We start from the raw sequence: 23,264 nt of genomic DNA, 5'->3' as shown, positions 1-23,264 counted from the left end.
GGACAACACTAAGCAGGTACCAGTTTGGTGCCTCTGGACTTCAGAATATCTGTCTTAATCATAACAAATAAATTATCTTGATCCCTGTCTTCATTTGGTTGTTTACGTGAGGTCTAATTTTTGATCGCCAATTAGTTTTGTTAATGAATAGCAATTGGTCTTGCCAGAATGTTGTTGACTAGAAATAAGTTGAATGTTATGCAGTCAAATTTTCCTGCATGTAAAACTGATGCAATCAAATCATTCCAGAGGTGAGTGTGGTTCCAGCAGTTTGTTATAATCAGATTTATTGCAGGTTCAGATGTGTTCCAATTTTCTATTGTTTATCTCTGGGCTATCACAGAGACGTACATGAATTTTAACATGCTCCTTGTGTTTTAAATCTTTCAATCCTTTTATCAAGGAATAAATCAATAATTGTTTGAAATGAGCATTTGTTCAGTACTGCTGTCACTTTATAACAACCAAAAGAGAACTGTAAAAAAAATTTTAAGGATGTTAAATGTTTCTGTTGAGGCGATTAAATGATAAGGGCATATTACATAATCAAAAGAGCAAGGAGATAGCAGAATGTTGAAGATGTACAGTAAAGATTAAGATTTTGCTGAAAACTGTAATCAGGTTGTTATGTAATTAGCTACAGAGTCAACTGATGTGACTTAATGCCTTATTTCCAAACTGAGTTTGTAAGGTGCAGCAATTCTTTGGTGCTACTTGATTTTTCACTTAGATCATGAATACAAGAAATTCTTCAATGTTCAGTATTTTGCCCTTTGATTTCTCCTTTATTAAACATCTGAATTGTGCTGATTCACTTCACAAATAGTCGTCGTTGTTGGAGCCAGTCCCATACCATCTGGAAATCTAAATAAAAGCATTTGTTCCTTGCTTTATCCTACTGGTGATATTTAATCAACTGTTGTATTTCCAGCATTTTCTATTATTATTTCAAGTCTCCATAAGTTTACAACTTTTCTTTGTTTTCTGTGCTGCTGCTATTCAGCTAGCAAAATGTTCAGCCGGAATAATAGGAGTGAGATGCCGCTCTCTTATTGATTCAGTTTTAATTGGATTCTGGCAGTTGTGAACCTCACTAAATTTGCATGTATCTTGAAAGTCTGGTTCTTTTATACCACTGGCAAATTTGCATAATCATAACGAACTAAGGCTACAAGCCCTTCGGGATTCAGGCAATCCGATTTAGAGTCTAGACTTGAGAAATCAGCTTCTCAATGCTGGATTCCAAATAATAGCTCTGGAAAGTGCAATAATGTCACTTTTTACTCTCTACAGAGGATTTGTCTTTAACTTGCATCAGTGGGCCCATTTAAGTACCAATTATGCTTTGAAACCCCCAAGACAAAATTTAGCTTGTTGTAATGACCCTAACTCTGAAATGTCTCTTTTCACACCATATCCCCTCCCCAGGGTTTTAAGAGGTTGCTCCAAGTCAGATCATGAACAAGGGGCGTTAAATGTAATTTAATTACTGTTCAGCATGCAGGCTGACTTTTAATTTACAGTTTAAATCTGATGGAGATTTGAATGAAGCACTTATGGAAGTGACATTCAAACCACCTACCTTGCACTCTGATAACAAAATCTGTGGGGCAGTAAAGGGAGTTTCTTTCTCAAGCCAGAACTGATTAAGTAGCTCCTTCGTTTTATTTTAAACTGAATGCAGTTGTGCTGGAATTTCTCTACAACTTGAATTTTCTTCTTTCTTATTAGCAGTTCACCTTTGAAAATGCTCACAGTTTTAGTCACCTGAGGCTTGTATTCCACATATGTTTTTTTTTTTACCTTTCCAAAATTGTCATTGCCACTTGACAGAGTATTATGTTTTCCTTTTGGGGTAGGTATAAGGTACGCTCTGAGATAGCTTTCGGGTTGCTAAGCCTGAGGTCAGTCACTGATTTTCTTCCCTCTGCAGCTGTCTCCTAGAAACACAATGTTTTTTCAAATTGTCCTGTAGGCAAAGCTCTAAGTGTGTACTGAATGTTGTCATCAAGAGCATTACCACAGACCTAAAACAGATGGTATTCACAAAACTTGCCTTATTCCAAAATTCTAAAATTGAGAATAATATTTTCACAGTTGAGAAAAATTTCATTATTGTACAGTCACTACAACTCAGATTTGAATATATGAACGGGGCTGGATCATTCATAGCCATGCCTATTGGTGTGCGTGAAATCTTGAAAATTGGGTGAGGTGGTGAGCAAGATTTGGCCCTGTAATATTTCTGAAAGATTAGCTTTTGCATAATCTAAGATATTATATGATGTTGTTTAGTGATGATACATAGACCACTGCAGTTTTGTAAAACAACAGAATGCTCCTTCATTACTTATTTTGGCAAGTAGGAGTTGAAGGAAATAGAAAGAAAACAAATTTTATTGCTGACTGTACTGGAAACATCAGTACAGGTATCGATGTACTGGCAGTGAATTTTCATGTACAAGCATAACTAATCTTCCATGTTTGATTAAAATTTCACTGAGGTTTGAAAAGCATTTGCTTTTAGTAAAATTTAGGTGATTGTACAGAAAATGTATATAGACTATAATTTCCAATTCTGCTTTTTTCTGTGAAGCAATTACTTCAGTTTTTGTGCCTACACTGAGGGAGTTATTGTTAGCATTACTGCAGCAAAATTCAAATAGAATTTTTTTAAAAATCCTTTCTGTAAGTGCATATTCTAAATTATGTTGATCATTTAAACACAATACTTTCATTTCATTTAGATTTCACGCTAAATTGCATATTTGCTGCACATTGTAGATGGCAACGCTGCTGCCAATAAGCACTGCAGGAACTCTCAAAGGCCTGTTCAACAGCACCTTCAAACTCATGAAATCTACCATCTAGAAGGAAAAGGGCAGCAGACATGGGAGTTCCACCTGCAAGTTCCCCTCCATGTCGCAAATTATCCTGATTTGGAACACTTTGTATTAGTTGGACAGTTATAGCATATCTGCCTTGCCCTACTTTTTAAGACAGACAGAAAGCCAGTTATCATACTTGCCAGCACTGGACAGTCAAGTAGGCAAACACAGTGTATAGAACCATGTGATCTCAGTGTCAAATGTACATCATGTACTGGCAGCTTACATGGCAAGCACACTGTGTCTGCTTCAATCAAATGGCCAAATGTTTTCTGTTTTATTTTAGATTGGAATTCTTACCAAAGGATCTGATCAATGAGTGAACTGTGGAAATGTGCTTTTTTTTTTGCTGTTCATCAGAAGAGCTACCTTGTTTCTTTGATATTCATATCAGTTTTCTGAAGTAAATTGATTCAGTGAAAGAGCTCTGTCGCTTTGGTTAGGTGGTCAATATCTGGCTGATAGATTTTTAACTTCTCTGAAATAAGCAAGGCTGTTTGAAGAGGAATGCTATGGATAAAACCCATAACATACCTTCTCCCATACAGATTCTTCTATTTTCTTGGCTGTCTTCATGTGGGAATTCCTGCTAATATTTAATTTGTTAAAACTTGCAAAGGTATGCTGTAGCTAGATTTACCCAAGCGCATCTCCAGAGTGCAGCCACATTGGCCCAACAGGATATTATTGCAGTTTACTTTGAGTGCATGAGGTACATATCAGTGAAACCTTCAACCAAATTGTAATTTTGTCTTGTACGTATTTGTACTGTATTTTGATGGGGAGCAGGACTGTTTTATTTTATTACAATGTGGACAGGTTGTGTCCTGTTTTTATTTGTTCATGGGAAGAGAGGGTCACTGATAATGCCAGGATTGATTTGCGTTCCTATTCACCCTTGAGCTGTTTTGTGAACCACTGCAGTCCTTGGGCTGTCTTTGGTATGTTTCAGTCAGTATGTCAGTATACATGTAAGAGACGTGCTCATGATATCTTTACTACGTGACTTCTTCTTAACTCAGGTCACATTTTTTTAATCAGTCCTGGGAGCTGCCACTAGTTGGCCAGTGTTTATTGTCCATCTCTAGTTCCCCCTGAAGGTGTTGGTGAGCTGCTTTCTCAAACTGCTGTAGTCAGCATGCTGCAGATGGACCCCCATTGCCTTATGAAAGGAAATTCCAGGATTTTGACTCAGCGACAGTGACGGAATAGTGATATATTTCCAAGTCAGGCTGGCTTGGAGGGGGACTGCAGTTGGTGGTGTTACCATGTATCTGCTGCCCTTGCCCTTCTAGATGGAAATAGTTGTGGATTTGAAAGGTGCTGCCTACGGATTATTAGTGAATTGCACACACTGCTGCTACTGAGCGTAATTGGTGGGGGGAATGGATGCTTGTGGATATGGTTCCAATCAAGTAGGCTGCTTTATCCTGGATGGTGTCAAGCTTGTTGGAGCTGCACCCCTCCAGGCAACTGGGATGTATTCCATTGCATCCTGACTTGCGCCTTGTATATGGTGGACAGGCTTTGGGGAGTCACAAGGTGACTTACTTGCTGCAGTATTCCTAGCTGTTCACCTGCTCCTGTAGTCACTGTGTTGATGTAGCGAGTCCAGTGAGTTTTCTGGTCAATGGTAAGGCCCAGGATGTTGATAGTGGGGTATTCAGTGGTGGTAACACCTTTTGAATGCCAAGAGACAGTGGTTAAATTGTCCCTTATTGGAGATGGTCATTGCCTTGCATTTATGTGGCATGAATTGCATGTAGTTCTGGTCACCACACTAGCAGCAGGATGTGGATGCTTCGGAGAGGATACAGAAAAAGTTTTTACTGGGATTTTAGCCATGAAATGTTGGATAGTCTGAGTTTTCTTTCACTGGAATGCAGGAGGTTAAGGAGCGACCTGATAGAAGTATGTAAGATTGTGAATGGCATGGATAGAGTGGAAAGTATGATGCTTTTCCCCAGGGTGAAGGGGTCAATTACTCAGGGACACAGATTCACAGTGCCAGAGGTGGTGGGTGGAGGAGTTTAAAAGAGATGTGCGAGGTGTGTTTTTCACACAAAGGGTGGTGAGTGCCTGGAACGTGCTGCCAGAGGAGGTGGTGGAAGCAGGCACAATAGCAGCATTCAAGAAGCACCTGGACGAGCTCATGAATAGGACGGGAAGAGAGGGATATAGATCCTGTAAGGGAAGACAGTTTTAATATGGAGCGGCTGAAGAGCTTCTTCCTGTGCTGCATTGTTCTTTGTTCTTTGAATGTTACTTGCCACTTGTCAGCTCAAGCCTGGATATTATCCAAATCTTGTTGTTTTCAAACATGGACTGCTTCAGTATCTGAGGAGTCATGAATGGTGCTGACCATTGTGCAATCACTGGTGAATATTCTTACTTCTGAACTTATGATGGAGGGAATGTCATTGATAAAGGAGCTAATGTTGTTGGGCTGCAGATACTACCCTGAGGAGATCCTGCAGGGATGTCCTGGAGTTGAGGTGACCGACTTCTAACAATCACAACGATCTTCCTACGTGCCAGGTTATGACTTCAAGCATGGTATGTTTCTCTGTAACAAAGAGCAATAAAAAGCATTATGTTGGATTCTTCCATCCCGCATTACCTACACCTCAAATCCTGTGTTACTGATGATAACGGCAACATTGCTGCGTCAGGTACAGATACCCTACCGGTTGCAAAATGCAGGACAGGGTGTAAGTCCCTATCGCGCCCACATAATATTAAGGACTTCCAGAATTTGACCCAATGACTGTGAATGAACAGTGATATAGTTCCAAGTTACGATGTGTGGCTTGGTGGGAAACAAAATGTTTGTTGTGTTTTCATCTGCTGCCTCTTTGTCCCAGTATGGCAGAGGCCACTGGTTTGTAAGTTGCTGTCGAAGGAGCCTGGATAAGTTGCTACATTATATCTTGTAGATGGTGCACACTGCTATTATTGTTCATCTGTGATAAAGGGACTGCATGTGGAACATGGTGGATAGGGTGCCAGTCAGGTGGGCTGTTTGTCTTGCATAGTGTTCTGCTTTTTGAGTGTTGTTGGAGCTGCACCCATCCAGATGAGTGGAGAGTGTGCCAATATATTTCCGGCCAGGCAGCATCAGTGGAGCAGGAAAGCTGACGTTTCGCGTCTGGACCCTTCTTCGGAAATGGGGGAGGGGAAGGGGGCTCTGAAATAAATAGAGAGGAGGGGGCGGTGATAGAAGATGGATAGTGGAGCACATAGGTGGGAGGGAAGACGGACAGGTCAAAGAGGCGGGGATGAAGCTAGTAAAGGTGAATATAGGTAGGAAGTTGGGGTGGAGGTTGGTCAGTGAGGTGGGAAGAGCGGATAGGTAGGAGATAAGACAGACAGGTCAAGGAGGCGGGGATGAGAGGTGGGGTTGGTCTTGGGATGAGGTCGAGGATTAGGAGATTTTGAAGCTAGTAAAGTCCACATTGAGACCATTGGGTTGTAGGCTCCCAAGGCGGAATATGAGGTGCTGCTCCTCCAGTTTCCGGGTGGCATTGTTGTGACACTGGAGGAGGCCCAGGGTGGACATGTTGTCCAAGGAGTGGGAGGGGGAGTTGAAGTGGTTCACGACTGAGAGATGTTGTCGTTTGTCGCGAACTGAGCGTAGGTGCTCGCTTTTGGCAATAGAAAAATGGTGTAATTCAAAGTGGCTACATCTGTAGCAAAGCAGTTGGTCTGACTGGTAAATATTTGTTAATTTGCTTTTCATATTCCCATTGGAAAGCTTGGATCATACTGGTGTTATATCTTAGCAAGGACAGGACTCCATTGTTATCTAATGTCAAGGGTATAATGGAGAATACACTGCAAGTTACTGAGTGTGCCCAATGATTTTAAGAGCCTAAGATATGAATGAACATTAATTATACTCAACGGTTAAGCCTTGTTGATACTTTTACTTATTCATATGCATATAATGTTTAATGCTCAGGTGTACCTCAATATGTTGTTATGATACAGTATGTATCACCCATCAGCATATACATTTCTGAACAAGCAACTCTCGTTCTTTCGGAGGCCAAAGTGTAGAGTTTTTAATTTGCAACAGCAAAAATGCCCGATTCTGCTGTTTAAAGTTAGAAACTTCTTAGGTGAATGTGCAATACTCTAAATGTAACATATTTGGGAGTTTTCAGTTTTATCCTGTCAATCTGCTTTGGAGTTTTCCAAGTTTCTTCTACTTTGACACCCAAGTTCTCCATGGAAATTATCTCCCTGTGTGTCAAGAATTGCTGAAAATTATAGAATTTTAATGAGGTACAATTAGGAACTTGTAGTTAGGGCTGCTGAGCGACATGTTGGGAAATATCTAGCTGGTAGGGCACATTTTTATATACAGTGGAGGAATCTTCCTATTGCATCTAGTCATACTGTACGCAACCTGGTAAGTGCTTCATATTTGCCCTTTGTACAATAGGAAATGTTTCCCATTCTCCAGTGCTTAACATACCTCACCATGAGAACAAAATCCAAAAGCTTGATTTCTTTTTTCTGCCTTGGCCAACATGAGAATTTTGTCCATTTATTTTTATGCTTGAGTGAAGTGTAATTGCATGCCACTTGGTGGAATAATGATTTGTAGCAAAGAATAATAAAAGCAGTAATATATATGTGTGACTTATCACTTCACTGTTTGCAAAGCATGTTCAATTAATTCAAATCTGCAAAATATTCCATGAACATTCTGATGTAGGGAAAATGAAATTGCCGCACAGGAATGACAAGTTTAGGGTTATTTTGCTTGTATGAATGGCTGTCATAACTCGCTTTATGGCTGTGGCGTTGAGAGTTATTGATATTTCTCACTTATTAAACAACACCAGTAACTCAGTGTCATCAGTGAAACACTGTGTCCTATAATTTATGCATCTAATAAAGCCTTGTCTTCACTGAAGCCACATGCAAAATTTTTAAAAAAATGTACTAATTTGTTATTCAGTTGTGCATAAACTGGATACAGTTATACATAAACTGAACAAATTGAACTTCTTACAGGACTCAGAGTCTGTCTCATTGAACTAATTAATTTGGCTTGTTTAGGGACAGCTTATAATAAACAGAATGACGTCAAAATCTATTTTTGTAACTTTTTCAAACAATTTATTTTGACAGTTTTTGATAAAATGATTTAATTGTGAGCAGTCTTGTTTGTATCTAAGAAGCCAAAGAAAATTGATTCAAGACTGATCTAAAAGCAGCTGCAGAAGTGCAGGCACCCCAGAAAACACATCACGAGTCAAGATTGCTACTATTTTGTCCATTAGCATGTTTTTCATTGTCAGACAGTTCTGCCTTGAGCTCTCAGACCACTCTAGCTCCAGCACTGATCCTTTCTGGTGAAAGGGCCCATGCGATGTGCAGAATTTCTCGCATGAATAATATTCTGCAAAGACATAGGAAAGAGCAAGACTGATAGGCTCAACTGCAGGTGAGAAAATTTAGGCATTTGTGAAAAATGTCAATAGATTCCTGTAAGCACATTTAGTTTTCTGTGTGAAGGTGGGTAATACTTTGCACAAGAATAACTCTCCGGCCTTCCTTTTCACATTTCACAGTGGATAGACTGTTCCATATTACAGTAATATATTTAAATTCATAACTCAGACTGACCAAGTAGCAATGTTTCGGAAAAGGAGAGACTTTTCATCTTTTCATCTTTTCAAATTGAAAGTATAATCTACCTTAACCGTGCTTTGAAAAATGAATGTGGTTCTGTACACTTAAATAAATTTGCAAATGATGTCACTTTAGTGCACATAAACCTGAATCCTGTCGTTAAGATCAGTCATTGTCAACATTGGTAACTTTTGTACAGTCAACAGATCAGTTCTAAGCTCTGCAATCTGGTTTTCTAGTGTTAATCGCGGTGGTTAATTAAACAACTAACAGTAGGAGGAAGTTCCACAAATTACCCCAACCTCAGTGGCAGGGAAAACAGTACATTAGAGCAAAAGATAAAGTTGGTGTATTTGCATCTATCTTCAGCCACAAGTACTGATATCCATCTCAGCCTGCTCCTGAAATCTCTGGCATCACAGTTGGCAGTCTTAAATCAATTTGATTCACTCCATGTAGTACCAAAAAACAGCTGAAGGCGCTCGATGCTGCAAAGTACTGTGGCTACAATGGCAACTCAGAAGCTGGGAATTCTATGGCAAGTAACTCACTACCAATGGTCCCTCTCATTTGTCTTTCTTCTGTGTGGATCTTCCGTGCATGGCAGCAACATCCAGAACTGGAAGTCAATGCTGCGATCTGTGTCAGCGCACAGATTGCTGTGCACGGAATGTCGAAGCATGTGCAGTGTTGAAGGAAAGTTGCTCACCACCTGACTTCTGCCATCTACAATGTACAAGGCAGGTTTGTCATAGAATACTCTCCGCATGCAGCTCCCACAACACTCCAGAAACTCAACACCTTCCAGAACAAAGCAGTCCACTTGAGTGGCACCCATGCATCTTCTTTAATGGTTACTCCCTTCACTGACATACAGTGGCAGCAGTGTGTACCATCTACAAGATGCACTGCAGCAACTCACCAGGCTCCTACAAAAGCACCTTCCAAACCTGGGACCTTCACCACCTAAAAGGTCAAGGACAGCAGATCACCGCCACCTCTGCAAGTTCCCCTCCAAACCACACAGCATCCTGACTTGGAACTGTATCAACTTTTCCTTCATTGTCGCTGGGTCCAAATCCTGGTAACTCTTTCCCCAACAATACAATGGATGTACCTACACCACATGGACTGAAGCATTTCAAGAAGGCGACTCACCACTACCTCCTTGAGGGTATTTAGACACGAGCAATAAAGGCTGACTTAGCCAGCTGTGCCCAGAACCCGTGAATGAATAATTTAAAAAAACAACTATTGGGGAAAAATAACTACTACATAGATATATGAGCAATTCATTTACCCTCTTCTTGGCTGAAAAACCAATAGGGTAACAAAGGTAGGGTCTATTCTTCACTGACTGCTAATTTTAAATTTGTTACCTTGACCTTGCTTCAGCACTCCATTCTCCGGCTTGACCAACATCTTGTGGTGATCACATAAGACGTCAGTCTAATTGCTTGACAATAGGCATCCCATTCCTAATTAGATGGGGACCCTTCTTTAATAGGATGTTAGTCATATGTTTGTTAGTATGTTGATGTTAGTTGAAATAGAATTTTAAGAATTTAAATATTAATAAGTATTTTTAAAATGCGGCAATTTGTTTTCACAAATTGGAATCAATGTTATAAAATTAGGGGCTAATGTGTTTCACAGATTCAAACCACATTTCTATAGTAGTTGTGCACTTGAGTTAATGTTATTTTGGTGCATCAAAAGAAAGAAACAGATGATGAAGATCACCTGCCCATCGTAGAAAATCCTTTTGAAAAAGAATCTGTCATTTTTTTAGACAATAGCCAGCTTAAATTATTCCAAATTGTTATGTCTTGCAACCCAATTACTCCAGTTCACGTGTTGATTACTCTTTGGATAAAGGAGTAATATCTTGATTATATGTCCTATACCTGCCTGTGGAGAATTTGGACTCTTGCTGCATTGTTTTATTGTCATTGGCTCAATTCTAAGTAGTGTTCCTAAAGTATCCTTTTCCATAATGTGCCTCATAGTCCATAAATCGTTGATCAGTTCCTGACTCTTCTCTGCAACCTAATTGTCGTCCTTCATGAAACCCAGTAACTCAGAAATAACGGGAGAAAATCTTTGAAATATGCCACTGTCACTTCAAATAAAACTTACTTTGGCTTAAAGTGTAGAGCCAACCCATCAAAATTAACCACTTAGCATACTCACCCATCATGCTATGTTCCTGTTTTTGTTCATTTAAAATCATGAATCAAGGTAAAAATACCTTTTCTAACCTCTACCCTGCCTCTCTCATTGCTCAAGTAATGTAGCAACAACAATTCATAAGAGTATACAAGTTTCCAAATTTAGCAGTCTCAACCTTAATGAGTTGAGAGTAATGTTTTGACAGTTTAGAATATTCAACATATACAGCAACTGAAAAAAATATTAATATGGAGGATTATAGCTTTAAGAAAAGATGTGTGGTTACATCCCAAACAAATAATTGGTAAAACATTTTAAAATCCATGCAATGTACAAATATACCATGGAGTAACTTCCACTTAGATGACATTTATTGTGATGAAACATCACAAGGGATATTGCCAGGAAGTGGGCATTGTGAAGCAGGAGTCAGAAGTGTTGAGAAATAGTGGAGTTATAAGACATGTGTGCAGGCTTTGGACAGGTTGTTATTCTGTTAACACAACAGTATCATGTTTTGAATGTTTAGAAAATGCACTGCCCAGCAAAGGCCATCATGAACAAGCACTTTTTCTTCCACATAATGTCTTCATTTGAAACTTTTATTGGAATTCACCTTTAAGTCATTGTAACATGGTGCAGTTTCAAGCTGCATTTAAAGTTGCCTCAAAGACTTTCATTAAATGGTTCATTAATCTGAAATCAGTTGCTATTTTTAATAAATTTGAGAGCGTCTTTTTCATAATTTGTGTGAAGTTGAATTGACTGAGGAGGGAACTAAATGTAATTTGTCACCAACTGCAGTCTGACTCAGTGAACATGATACTGTCTTATCATCAACTCACTGACTCTCATTAAGTGGGACTCAATATCACAATTGATTTAGCTACAAAGCAAGGAAAATTGTTTTGGCATACTCCTGCACCTTTCTCAACCTGAAATCTTCATCAGTCTGCAGCTATCTTGAGACTTTTTATAAATTTTGATGTGTGATTTATGGTTGTTATTAAAGATACCTCCTAGATTAGTGGATAAGAAGGATATGTTTCAGATTGCCAATTTTTTTTTGCATGTCGTGTTCATCATCATATTCTGAAAGTATCTCCAATTTCCTGCATGCACTCCACAGTTCAATGGAGAGGAACCATTAATAAATATATTCATTGGTTTTGAATATCGCATGAATGTCTTAATGTGTAGTCTTTTGTATTTGCTCATTTTAAATATATAGGATTCTCTACAGAATTCTGGTGATTTCATTTTCTCGCACGATTTAAATGTGCTGGATGGCTTAGTGTATATTAAGCAAAGGAGACCATCAATTTTCAACAAAAAGGAAAATTGACAATTGTACCTTTTTTAAACTGTTGTTGAATGGGAAAGATAAGTTTTTTTTTCATTTAACATTAACACTAGTTACAGGAACTATGTTGAATCCTCTCCCTGAAGATGTGTTTTGGGATATTTCAATCTTGGTTTCATATTCAGAAGGTTAATCCAGTTTTATGATTTTTTTTGGAATTGATCAACCTTCCTAGCCATATTTTATGGTGCTCATTTCCTTCATTTGTTGATCTTTGATCGTTATCTTTGAGAACTTCGTTTTATTCTCGTGTAGCACATGGGCGCCACTGGCTGGCCAGCATTTATTACTTGTCCCTAGTGGTGTTGAGCTGCCTGTTTTGAACTGCTGCAGTCCATCTGCTGTAGGTAGACCCACAGTGCCCTTTAGGGAGGGAATTCCAGGATTTTGACCCAGCGACTGTGAAGGAATGGTAATATTATTTCCAAGTCAGGATGGAGTGGCTTGGAGGGGGACTTGCAGCTGGTGGTGTTCCCAAATATCTGCTGCCCTTGCCCTTTTGGATGGAAGTGGTCATGGGCTTGGAAGGTGCTGTCTAAAGGTCTTTGGTGAAGTTCCGCAGTGCGTCTTGTAGATAGTACACACCTCTACTACTGAGTGTCAGTGCTGCAAGGTGTGAAGGCTTGTGGATGTGGTGCCAATCAAGTGGCCTGTTTTGTCCTGGATGGTGTAAAGCTTCTTGGGCGTTGTTGGAGCTGCCATTATCAGGGCAGGTTAGGAATATTCCACCACTTCTGACTTGTGACTTGTATATGGTGGACAGGCTTTGGGGAGTCAGGAGGTATGTTACTTGCTGCAGTAGTCCTAATATTTGACCTGCTCTTGTAGCTACTGTGTTTATATGGCGAGTTGAGTTTCAAAGTTAACTCCGAGGATGATGACAACAGGGAATTCAGTGATGGTAATGCCATTGAATATCAAGGGACAGTGGTTAGATTGTCTCTTATTGGAGATGGTCATTGCCTGGCATTTGTGTGACATGAATGTTACTTGCCAGTTCTCAACCCAAGCCTGGCTATTGTCCAAATCTTGTTATATTTGAACATGGACTACTCAGTATCTGAGGAGTGATGAATGGTGCTGACCATTACACAGTCATTGGCAAATGTCCCTACATCTGAATTTATGTTGGAGTGAAGGTCATTGATGAAGGGGTTGAAGATGTTTGGGGCTAGGACACTACCCTGAAGAACTCCTCCTGCCTAGATGTCCTGGAGCTGAGATGACTGACAAGCACAACCATCTTCCAATTTGCCAGGTATCACGTCCAGGTAGTTAGAAGAGGAGTGCAGACTGTTAAAGTTTCCCTAAGCTATTCCTTTAGATGCTGCCAAACTTGATGAATTTGCACTTCTATGTTTAAATTCTCTCATTTACAACCATGAATCCTCTATGAAGAAAGCTGTAATCTTCTGTACTACTATCTACTACTTTTCAGCTGCTATATATTATTGTTTTTTCTATATTGTCAATAACATTGCCTTTAATTCATTCCAGTAGAGAATATGTAATTCAGAAAGTTGCACACTGCTGTGGTCTTTTGTTTCTACATCGAGTAAGAGGACCTACCATTATAGATCCTGGACAGAGCTCTGACCCAGTTTCCTTGTGTATCTTTAATGAATTTTGCTATCACATCAATGTTAGCCAATGGACATGGGCATGCTTTAATTGAGTCACCATCCATGCAGAACCAAGAACAATAAGCATCTATTTGCTACCTTGGATGTGATAAAATATCATTGCAAGTAATTGATCTAAAATTGACAATCCCAACAATGGCAATGTTAACATGTATGATTGAATAAGCAGTAAAAGTTAGGTTTTATGGGGCATTTTAAAATTGGAGCTTCAGAGAAGAATTCTGTATCTTAGAACTTTGACAACTGCAGGCATAACTGAGGGTGTGGCAGTGGTACTGGGGGATGCATAAGAGGCCGATAGGGTAAGATGGCAATGAACACATATTGTTGGTTAAGATTTGTGTTTCATGTTGGTACATTGCGAGTGTTAAGAATATTATTTTTCTGTCCCTTTCTCCACCACTTTTAATTTTCCATGGAAATATTCTTCTATTCCTTTGCTACCATCCTTGTTCTGCTACAGATTTTGCAGAGCTGAGCGATTGCAATACTTGTTCCCTTTGGAGAAGCTTTGTTGCTTTTCCTTCCTGTCTGGAAGTGAATAGTCACTCACAATGTAGGGAACTGAATGTGTACAGCTGCATCCTCCCTCTCCCAAATGCAATGTGTTCAAAAACTGTTATATTTTGCAAAGTACACATGGTTTCCATGAATGTTATGGCTTGTCTTTTCAGATGTACTCAAAAGATGCAACATTGAATCAAATTTTGTGAAAACAAAATCTCTCATCAAATTTTCAAAAAATATTACAGTAGTTCTTCAAAAATTGCATTATTAGTTTAAAGAAAATTGGTTCTTGGAATTCCTTGTAATGAAAATACAATCTAAAACTCAGTAATGTTATGAAATTAATTGCTTAAGTGAGAGATATCTAAATTAGCACACCTCCAAATAGAATGTGCATCATTATTTGCCCCTAAAGTCTATACAAAAGGGATTTTAGTGTAAGATTGAAATTTAAGAGTAACTGATTAGATCTGTTACAGAAAGAATTCTCTTGAAAAAGAAAACATTGGCGAGTTTAAATTGGTCAACTGTTGTTCATGGGAGATGAAGGCAGTTGTGGGCAATGAGGATTAAAGTCAGGCAGATGTAGCATATATTGGTAGCTGAAAAATTGTTAGGTTTGGACTGACTGGGACTGCCTGCCTGACTACAAAGAAGCCAATTGAAACAAAGTGCCTTTTCGGCTGTCAACCAAACTGTTTGCTTTTACTGTTCTACGGCTGTCCAAGTAGACAAGGTTGAACTTAGGGTGGCTAAGAAAGTATTAATTTTATATATAGACAGTTACAAACAGTTACAGTCTGACAACTGCCAGACGCCATAGCCAATTATTTCTTATGCTTTGTTTTGGATTGTGATTGAACCACACGCTTCTGTTTCTGTAAGTATTTTGTGTCTTCCACCTAAACACTCTTAATGACAATACTGCATCAGAAATTAAATGGCTTTCAAGCTGTAGCCTGCAAACAGATTTGAAACATCTAAGTATTTCCTGTGATTATACCGGCAAACCCAGCTGTTATTAGATGTGAAATTTATGAACCGGATATTGTGTGTTCTCTTGGGAGTTGAAAAAGGAGGTAACTGCAGTACTGCATACAAACAAGGCATTTTCAGTTCTTAAACTGGGTTGGTAAGAGGTGACTGTAGAATCAGTTGTTTTGTGGTTTGGAATAGCAATACGTTAAGGATTGTTGACCAGAAGTTCAAGTTTGAACTTTTTTTTAATCCACAAAAATACTTCAGGCTTGTATGTTCAGTTCATTCTTCTGTATACAGTTCTATTCAGTTGATTTATTGTGAAACAAAAGAGACAGGAAGTGGCAACAATTATTTTTGCAATTCATTTTGTGCCAGAATTATCTTAAGTTCAAAATCACACGTATTCTTATGGAAAATAACAATAAAATAAACATCTTCTGTGGAGATGTTCCCTGTGCAGATGAATGTTTGAAGAATAATTCTGGAAAACGTTTTTTTACAAACAGAAAAACCGCATTTAATCAAATATGAGCTGAAATGTAATAGCCCGTTTATTTGGGTGATAACCAGTTTGTTGACACAAATATAACAAAAGGTCAAGGTCAGTGTAAATAAAACAACTTCAGAGATAATGACAGCTGTTGAAATTGAAGGAGCTGATTAACTTGCACTCTTACTTGAAGAGCAGACACATTTCAGTGTGTTAAATAATGACACTTCTTCCAATATGTAATATAAAATGGCACTTTATTCTGCATAGTCTTGATTAATGTTTCTCATACAACCCTTTTAACATTAGGTTAGTCGTATAATTAGAGCTAAGATTGTAGCAATTTGTTTTGGCAAGTTTGTTATTACTGCCAATTACAAAACATTACAATCAGTACAAAAAGACCTGCCCACCAGTTAATGTATTGGGTAGCTGAGACATTAATTCACATGAGTATTTCTGTGGGTGGAAAACCACTACTCTTCATTCCTAAAAGAATTGAGCTCCATTATAATGGTAGCATGTCCATTAGGAGAATTAAGCTATATAGGAGTATGCGATTAAGTAAAGTAATCTATAGGTAAGAAAAAGTAAAATCTTTGTGTCAAAATTTTTGAAGGTGGTTTAGAAAAATGAATACAGTACAAAAAGGAGTATCCTAGGTAGGAGTGCAATTAGTTATATTCTTATTGAGCCAAAGACTGCAATCACCAGTCTATTTTCTTAACATTATCATGATTACACAGGCCATGATGTAACAGTGCCAGTTGCAACTTATGAGCCAAGACAATAAGAACAAGGAGATACAATGCCTATCCTTGCAGTATCTGATATGTACATGATTTTAAAAGATCAGCACTTTAATTACAATAGAATGGTTTTGTTAACTTTTTATTTGTTTTCTGCTTATTCAGAGTGAAGTCGTGCTGAGATAGAATGAGACATCATAAGATTCACAGCTCATTTTGTTAGCATTAAAGTCTCTTTTCATCCATATTGTTTCTTGCTTCAGCAAAATGTTTCACTGAATCTTTTTTTATTGATCTTCTATTCATTGCTGTTTATGAAAGTTGTGAGACAGTGGGAATAGCTTCAAATATATTTATAGCTAAACAGAAAGAGCTCACATGTCCATATTAGTATTGTCTATTTTTTTTTGAAAGTGCTTGAATATCAGCCCTTGCTTTCCAATAATTCATTACTGTATACCTTCTCTTTATTTACACTTTCTTAGAGACCAAGTAGTGACCTTCTTTCCAAACCACCTGAAGTTGTTTCCCTTGAGTCAATATCTGAAAGAAAGGCAAAAAAATTAGAAAGCCTTGTATTTCATTTTCAATTTCAACCTTGAGAAGGTAGTAATCTTAGGCAGTCCCTTGGGCTCGAGGATGACTTACTTCAAATCCAGTTCAGTGAGTTCTGAAATGGCTGATAAGTCCAATATGTGATCTTCAGACTCTGCCATATGCAGGGCACATGGTGCTTGAATGGTTGGATAGATAGGTTGTTTGGAGATTTGTGCAGGATGTGGTAGGTTGTTGTGACAGGTGATAGGTGGAACTGTCTAAAAAAGGAATAATCTTTGTTAAACATGTCTGTTAAAACTGTACAGTGCAGACTTTTCACATTCTGAAATGTGCCTTAATGTAGAGTCAAGTCTAACAGATTTTTCAAACTTAATTAGCTGTGGCAGTTAAGTTAAAGTACAAAATATTAAATATTGAGTATCGAAAGCTGAACAAGAAGATTATTTTTCTTTTCCAGTATTCTACAGCAGAGACTGCTACACTTATCTCTGTTTGACAGTTGGACTTTTGTTGAAGAGCAGTCTAATATTGATGCAGACATGAATTTTTTTTTTGCTGATAACAAAATTGTACCAATCATACTGTCACTAAAGTAATGATCTTTAACGCATCTCAACTAGCAAATGTGATCAGAACCATTGACTTTACCTCTAACGCCAGGGGTTCCCAAACCACGAGCCGTGATCCCTGGTGATGTCACAGATGTCACATGTGGAGTTGTAATCAGTCCCTTCTCTGAGGCAGCAATGGCAGCTGGGGAGAGGCGACTGCTCAGCCTATATGTTTGGACATGACGGCCCTCCAGCTCCTGAATCAATGTCACCGTGTAACAAAGAGAGACAGTGAGCTTGAAATACCCTTTGAACATTAGAAACAACTTTTAGTGATAAGTTTGAATAGAACTGGGATATTTGTGTACTGGCTGTGCAGGCAGAGACCAGCAAGTGAAACACTAGTTTTGGAGGAAAGGGGAGGGGACAGGGGCTGGTGAACATGTCTGGGTGAATAGGAGGGAGTTCTGGAAGAGAGACTGTTGAGTGAGTGTGAGAGAGGGGAAGATACGGAGGGGGGAGGGGTGCTAGTATTTATTTGCAGAGAAGGAGATCTGAGAAATGGGGCAAATGTGTGTATGTGCGTAATGGGGAGAGAGAGGGGCGAGTGGTGGAGAAGAGAGCTTTCACTGAATCTTCTCGAGGAATATGGCAAAGCTTGCCTGAAAACTACATGGCTACATTTTAACAAAGTACTTTGAAAGCAAAGATTTTCATGGGCAACGCTGGCTGGCTGGCATTTATTGCTTTTGAGAAGGTAGTGGTGAGCTACCTTCTTGAACCACTGATGTTTATGTGCTGTGAATTGACCCACAATGCACTTAAGGAGGGAATTCCAGGATTTTGACCCAGCAACAGTAAAGGAATAATGATATATTTCCAACTCAGGATGATGAGTGATTTGGAGGGAACTTGCAGATGGTGGTGTTCCCATGTGTGTGCTGCCCTTGTCCATCGAGATGGAAGTGGTCATGGGTTTGGCAGGTGCTGTTTCAGGATCTTAATACACAAACTATAATAATAACATTATCATGATTACACAAGCCATGATGTAACATGTTATGTTGGTGGGTTATGCTAATTATCAAGTGTTAAAATAGGGTCCCATTGGAAAATAGTTTGGGAGGCATTGTCATATACAGCCATTTCCATTTGGTTACATCTGTGCTACTTTGTGTAGATCAGACTTCAAAATATCGACTAAGTTGTCCAGAATTTCAAAAAAAGCAGTGTTATATGAAAGGAATGTTACTTCAGTAAAATGCCACAAGTATCCCTGTTGTATGCAATGACATATTCGGCAAAACTATGTGGCTATATCAAAGAAAAAATGGACCAGACATCAGGCCACCATAAGGTAGCAATGATTCTTTGCCCTTGCTCAATTTGGGCACAGCTTTCTGCTGGAATCACTGCATTTACCCTGTATAGATTAGATATATTCTAGTAACAACTTCTGATTAGTACAATATGCAGTTGTAGGGTGAGTTATCCGATGAGGATTGAGTACCATACTACCTCATGACCAACAGCCACTTCTTGTATTCTGTCATTTTCAATTATAATTAGTCTTCTGTTGAAAAATTAGACACAAATAATGTAATGTAGAAATGCACAAGAATGGAATCTCTGTTTGAATCCCATTAATTTCATTTATCTTGCATTTCTCACATGAATTTAATAAGATGTCCTCTAATGAGTTACCATATTCAATGTTGAAATATTGTTGGATACTTCACTGGAAGTGGCCACCAAACATTGAAAAGTTTGTCCAATCATTGTCAGAGTTGTTTTGACTGTGGGAAATCACTTCACCTGAACTTTGGTCCTCTCTTGTCCTTGCTTAACATCTAGTCGCAGCAGTGATCACAATGGTCAGGAGCAAAGCTGACCTACTTCTCTTAACCCACCAAAGTGATATTGAGAGTTATTAAGAACTGCTGATGCTGGAGTCTGAGATAGCACAGTGTGGAACTAGAGGAACACAGCAGGCCAGGCAGCAACAGAGGAGCAGGAAAGCTGACGTTTCAGGTCTGGACCCTTCTTCAGAAATGGGGGAGGGAAAGGGAGCTCTGAAATGAATAGAGAGGGGGAGGGTGGTGATAGCAGGTAGCTAGTGCTGGGGATTGATCCGTGAGGTGGGAGGTGCGGATAGGTGGGAGAGAAGACTGAAAGACTATCCGTCTTCTCTCCCACCTATCCGCTCCTCTCACCTCACTGACCAATCCCCACCACTACCTACCTGCTATCACCATGCCCCCCTCCCATTCATTTCAGAGACCCCTTCCCCTCCCCCATTTCTGAAGAAGGGTCCTGACCCGAAATGCCAGCTTTCCTGCTCCTCTGATGCTGCCTGGCGTAACGTGATATTGAGGTTGTCTGATAGTTAGCTCAGCACCTGTTAATTGTCTTGCTGACGTTCGTTGCTTTGATCCAGGGGTCTGAACATGTGACTTGTCTTGACTGTCTAGTTCTAAAGGACATTGCCTCCCAACTGTACAACCAAGAATATCTCTAAATGTAATGATAAGTGAAGTTATGTACGTTCATACGAAATAAATTGTATGCAGAAACTATTCTGTTGATTTAACCTGTGCACCTATGTATTTGCATCAGAAAAAAGATTCTGAAGAGAGAGTATGCTTTTTGACCCTTCCTTGCTTTGTGCTTTCTTTCAGATCACGTCTAATGCCGAGGTTGAAAGAATCACGTTCTCACGAGTCTTTGCTCAGTCCTAGTAGTGCTGTGGAGGCATTGGATCTCAGTATGGAGGAAGAAGTCGTGATTAAATCTGTTCACAGTAGTATCCTGGGACAGGATTATTGTTTTGAGGTAAGCAGAGAAGCACCAAAATTCAGTGTTTTCACCAACTAGTCATTAGGTAATTTTTCTGATTTGCACAGCAGTAACTTACCTTATCAAATGGATTGTTGAACCAAATAGCAAAACTCAGAACTTACAATATTTAAGAAAAATCAAAGTGTTTTAGAGTGAAACTGAAAAGAATCGGTTTCTGGGCCACATTGGAAACATTAGAAGAACAGATTGAAAGGTTGATTTTAAGTTGGCCTTTGAACCTACAAATTGAAGAAGATTGCTGGAGTGCTTTAGGCAGAGTAAAACTTAGGTGGCTGAAAGCCCTGTCACAAAGACTGAGGCAATGTAGAATGTGCTGGAGTGGGAAGAAAATGCATAGAAGGCCAAATTCTAAAGGATCTTGAGAGACTGAAGAGATTATGAAAGGATTTAAAGATGAGGATGAGGCTTTTGCTTATTGGTATCACAGTGTCATTATTTTCCACTCAATAATGGGCCTTCTGTTTGAAAAGTGGTTAAATTGCACACCTCCCTTCACAAATGGTGCTAAGTAGAGGATATCTTTTCAATAAAGACAAGCCATTTCATAAATTTCAAAGACTCTCAACTCCAGTTAACATTTTTCACACGAATGAAAGGTACCCACTGCTGCTGCTAAGGAATGTTGCATATTCAGTAGGCAGAGATCTCCTTATACAATCTTAAGGATCCATTGTGGAATACCAAGCACTGCTGCAAAAGCTATCAGGTGTCATTTCGCACCACTGACTTCTTATTTTTGAACTTCACACGTATAAAGTAACAATCCTATAGTCAATGAATTGACATTCAACTTTATTCAAAGGGACATTATCACGGGAGACTGATTTCTAATTACTACTCACTGCTTAATCTCTTTCTGTAAGTTTTTATTGCAGCTGCACAAAGAAATTTGTTAAACATTCAGCCTTGTGAAAGGTAAAGTATTTTTATCTGCCTTTTCTAAATAATGTTTGTTGACCTTTCTTAGAAAACTAAAAATAAAAAGTCTTCTGCGACTTTTCTACTGGACAGAAATTACTGTCACCGTTATTAACACATGGGAATTCAGTGGTTTAATGCCTCTGCTATTTCGCAGGCTTTTAAATGTACTATTCCATCGAAATATCATCCAAGGAAATCCGACATCATTTTAAGTATTCATCAATCAATAGAAATAACAATAACTTGTAAATTCACATCTGGTGATGTAAGTAATCTACAAATGAAAGTTCTTTTAGTTTTTACTGGTGATTAGTGTATAAACTTGTGTGATAGAGTACTGTAAATGCAGCTTTGAACAGTTTCGAGTTGGAGCTTCTAAGGCGATTGTTGGAGAATTTGAGTCTGATTGCACAGTTTTTTATGGGTAGGTGATGCAGTTTAACGGTCAGCTCATGATCAAATAGGGGGGAAAAAAGCATGGTTGACAACTTTGGCAATAGATGAGCTATGCCAGGATGGATTCAAGCCATGTTACAAAATTGGAAATGTGCCCTCTTAATTTAGTAGATATAGTAAGCAGACTGAAACTCGCATCAGGGATGAAATATGATACCAAAGTTGTTCATTGTTTGATACAATTTCAGGCAATTGCCAGGAAGAGGGATGGAGTCACTGTCCAGGAAGTTGTAACAGGAAACAAAGACAGTGGCTTTGGTCCATTCAGTATTTACATGGAGAAAATTATTGTTCATTTCGTATTGGTGTCTGACAAACGTTTGACAATTTAGAGACAATGGAGGGGTTAAGGGAGGTAATGGTGAGATTGAACTGGATGTTATTAGCACCCATGTGGAAATTTGTTGTGTTTGGATAACGTCATCAGGCATTGTATAGATGAATAAAAGGAGAGGGAAAAGGAGATATCAGAGGTACTAGTATGGGAGCTATGTGGATAGTTTGTTAAGAATGGAACAAGGGAAGTGCAGTTCTGTTTGGGGGAGAGGTGTTGGAGAAGGGTGTGGTCAACAAGAGAAGGGATAGTTTACCTTTTGTAAGAATCACATTAGATGCCATTTTTGACTTTGGTAAGAGCTGTCTGGTACTCTGATGTGGAAGACACCTGATTGGAGTGATGCAAGCATAAAGTTCTAGAGAGGATGGGCACAATCATAGAATTGTACAGCATGGAAACAGACCTACAGAGGTGACATGCAAAGGCAGGAAAGGATGGTTTGAAGTTGGGTGATAATGTCCAGGGATGGAGGGGGCTCAAGTGTTTTTTTTGAGGCAGGGATGGTGATTGATTTCAGCAGATTTGAAGGAGGACAGCACCTCGGAACAGTCAGCTAGTGAAAGTGTCTGTTTGCTGGAAGCCAGAAAAGGAATGTGGGTGGTCAACAGCTTAGCAGGAATAGAGTCAAAGGAGCAGGAGCTGGGTCTCATGAGCAAGATGAGCTCATAGCAGGCAGAAGAAATAAAAACAGGAGTTGACAGTTAATGTTTGATGCAATTCAAGAATAATAGCAAAAAAAACAGTCCCATTCTACTGGTTAGGCTGAACATTATAGGAAGTAATTGTTACAGAAAATTTTCTCCCACTGAAATGTTAATAGAAGAGATTGTGTCTCAGTAAAATACTTCTTCTTCTTAATCTTTATTTCTCATTAATACCATGATACAATTCTCCACTGATATCTCTATCATTTTTCTTTGAGAGGTTTTCTATTTTCCTGGGAGTGCGCTGTCCAGACTGGACTTCTTCATAGCTGGCATCAATCCCAGTCCTCTAAAGCTGTCATGGGGCAATGTTAAAATGTTTTTAATGCCGACATACAATTGAATGATTTGATAACGTCTGAAGCTCTGCCCAGTCGTGGACTAATGATCAGGAATGAATAAAACAGTCCTACCAGCAGCCTGGATCCCTTGCCTAACA

At 39.0% G+C, this 23,264-nt stretch overlaps 1 protein-coding gene and 1 long non-coding RNA gene across 10 annotated transcripts in view; one reads left to right on the top strand and one right to left on the bottom strand.

Annotated features, from left to right (window-relative positions):
- dab2ipb (DAB2 interacting protein b) overlaps window positions 1-23,264 on the top strand; it is a 201,458-nt gene that overhangs the window by 74,582 nt on the left and 103,612 nt on the right. For 3 of the 9 annotated variants that reach the window (XR_007265039.1, XM_048613458.1, XM_048613449.1), the window contains exons 1-2: window positions 17,727-17,839; window positions 20,227-20,380. Coding sequence is in view for 8 of the 9 variants with exons in the window: in XM_048613458.1 (XP_048469415.1) it covers window positions 17,778-17,839; window positions 20,227-20,380 (216 nt within the window). In the remaining variant the exon portion in view is untranslated. Of the gene's footprint in view, window positions 1-17,725; window positions 17,840-20,226; window positions 20,381-23,264 lie in introns of those variants that run through there. The other 6 variants (XM_048613455.1, XM_048613456.1, XM_048613454.1 and 3 more) reach the window with 3 other exon arrangements.
- LOC125486359 lies at window positions 15,729-17,930 on the bottom strand. Its single transcript, XR_007265040.1, has 3 exons — window positions 17,646-17,930; window positions 17,088-17,254; window positions 15,729-16,982 (listed from the first exon to the last, which is right to left on the bottom strand). It is a non-coding gene; the product is annotated as an uncharacterized LOC125486359 (long non-coding RNA).

This window comes from Rhincodon typus, chromosome 28 (genome assembly GCF_021869965.1).
Source record: "Rhincodon typus isolate 14 chromosome 28, sRhiTyp1.1, whole genome shotgun sequence".
Taxonomy (NCBI): domain Eukaryota; kingdom Metazoa; phylum Chordata; class Chondrichthyes; order Orectolobiformes; family Rhincodontidae; genus Rhincodon; species Rhincodon typus.
The sequence above is the reverse complement of the archived record's forward strand: the minus strand, read 5'-3'. Positions and strand labels throughout refer to the sequence as shown.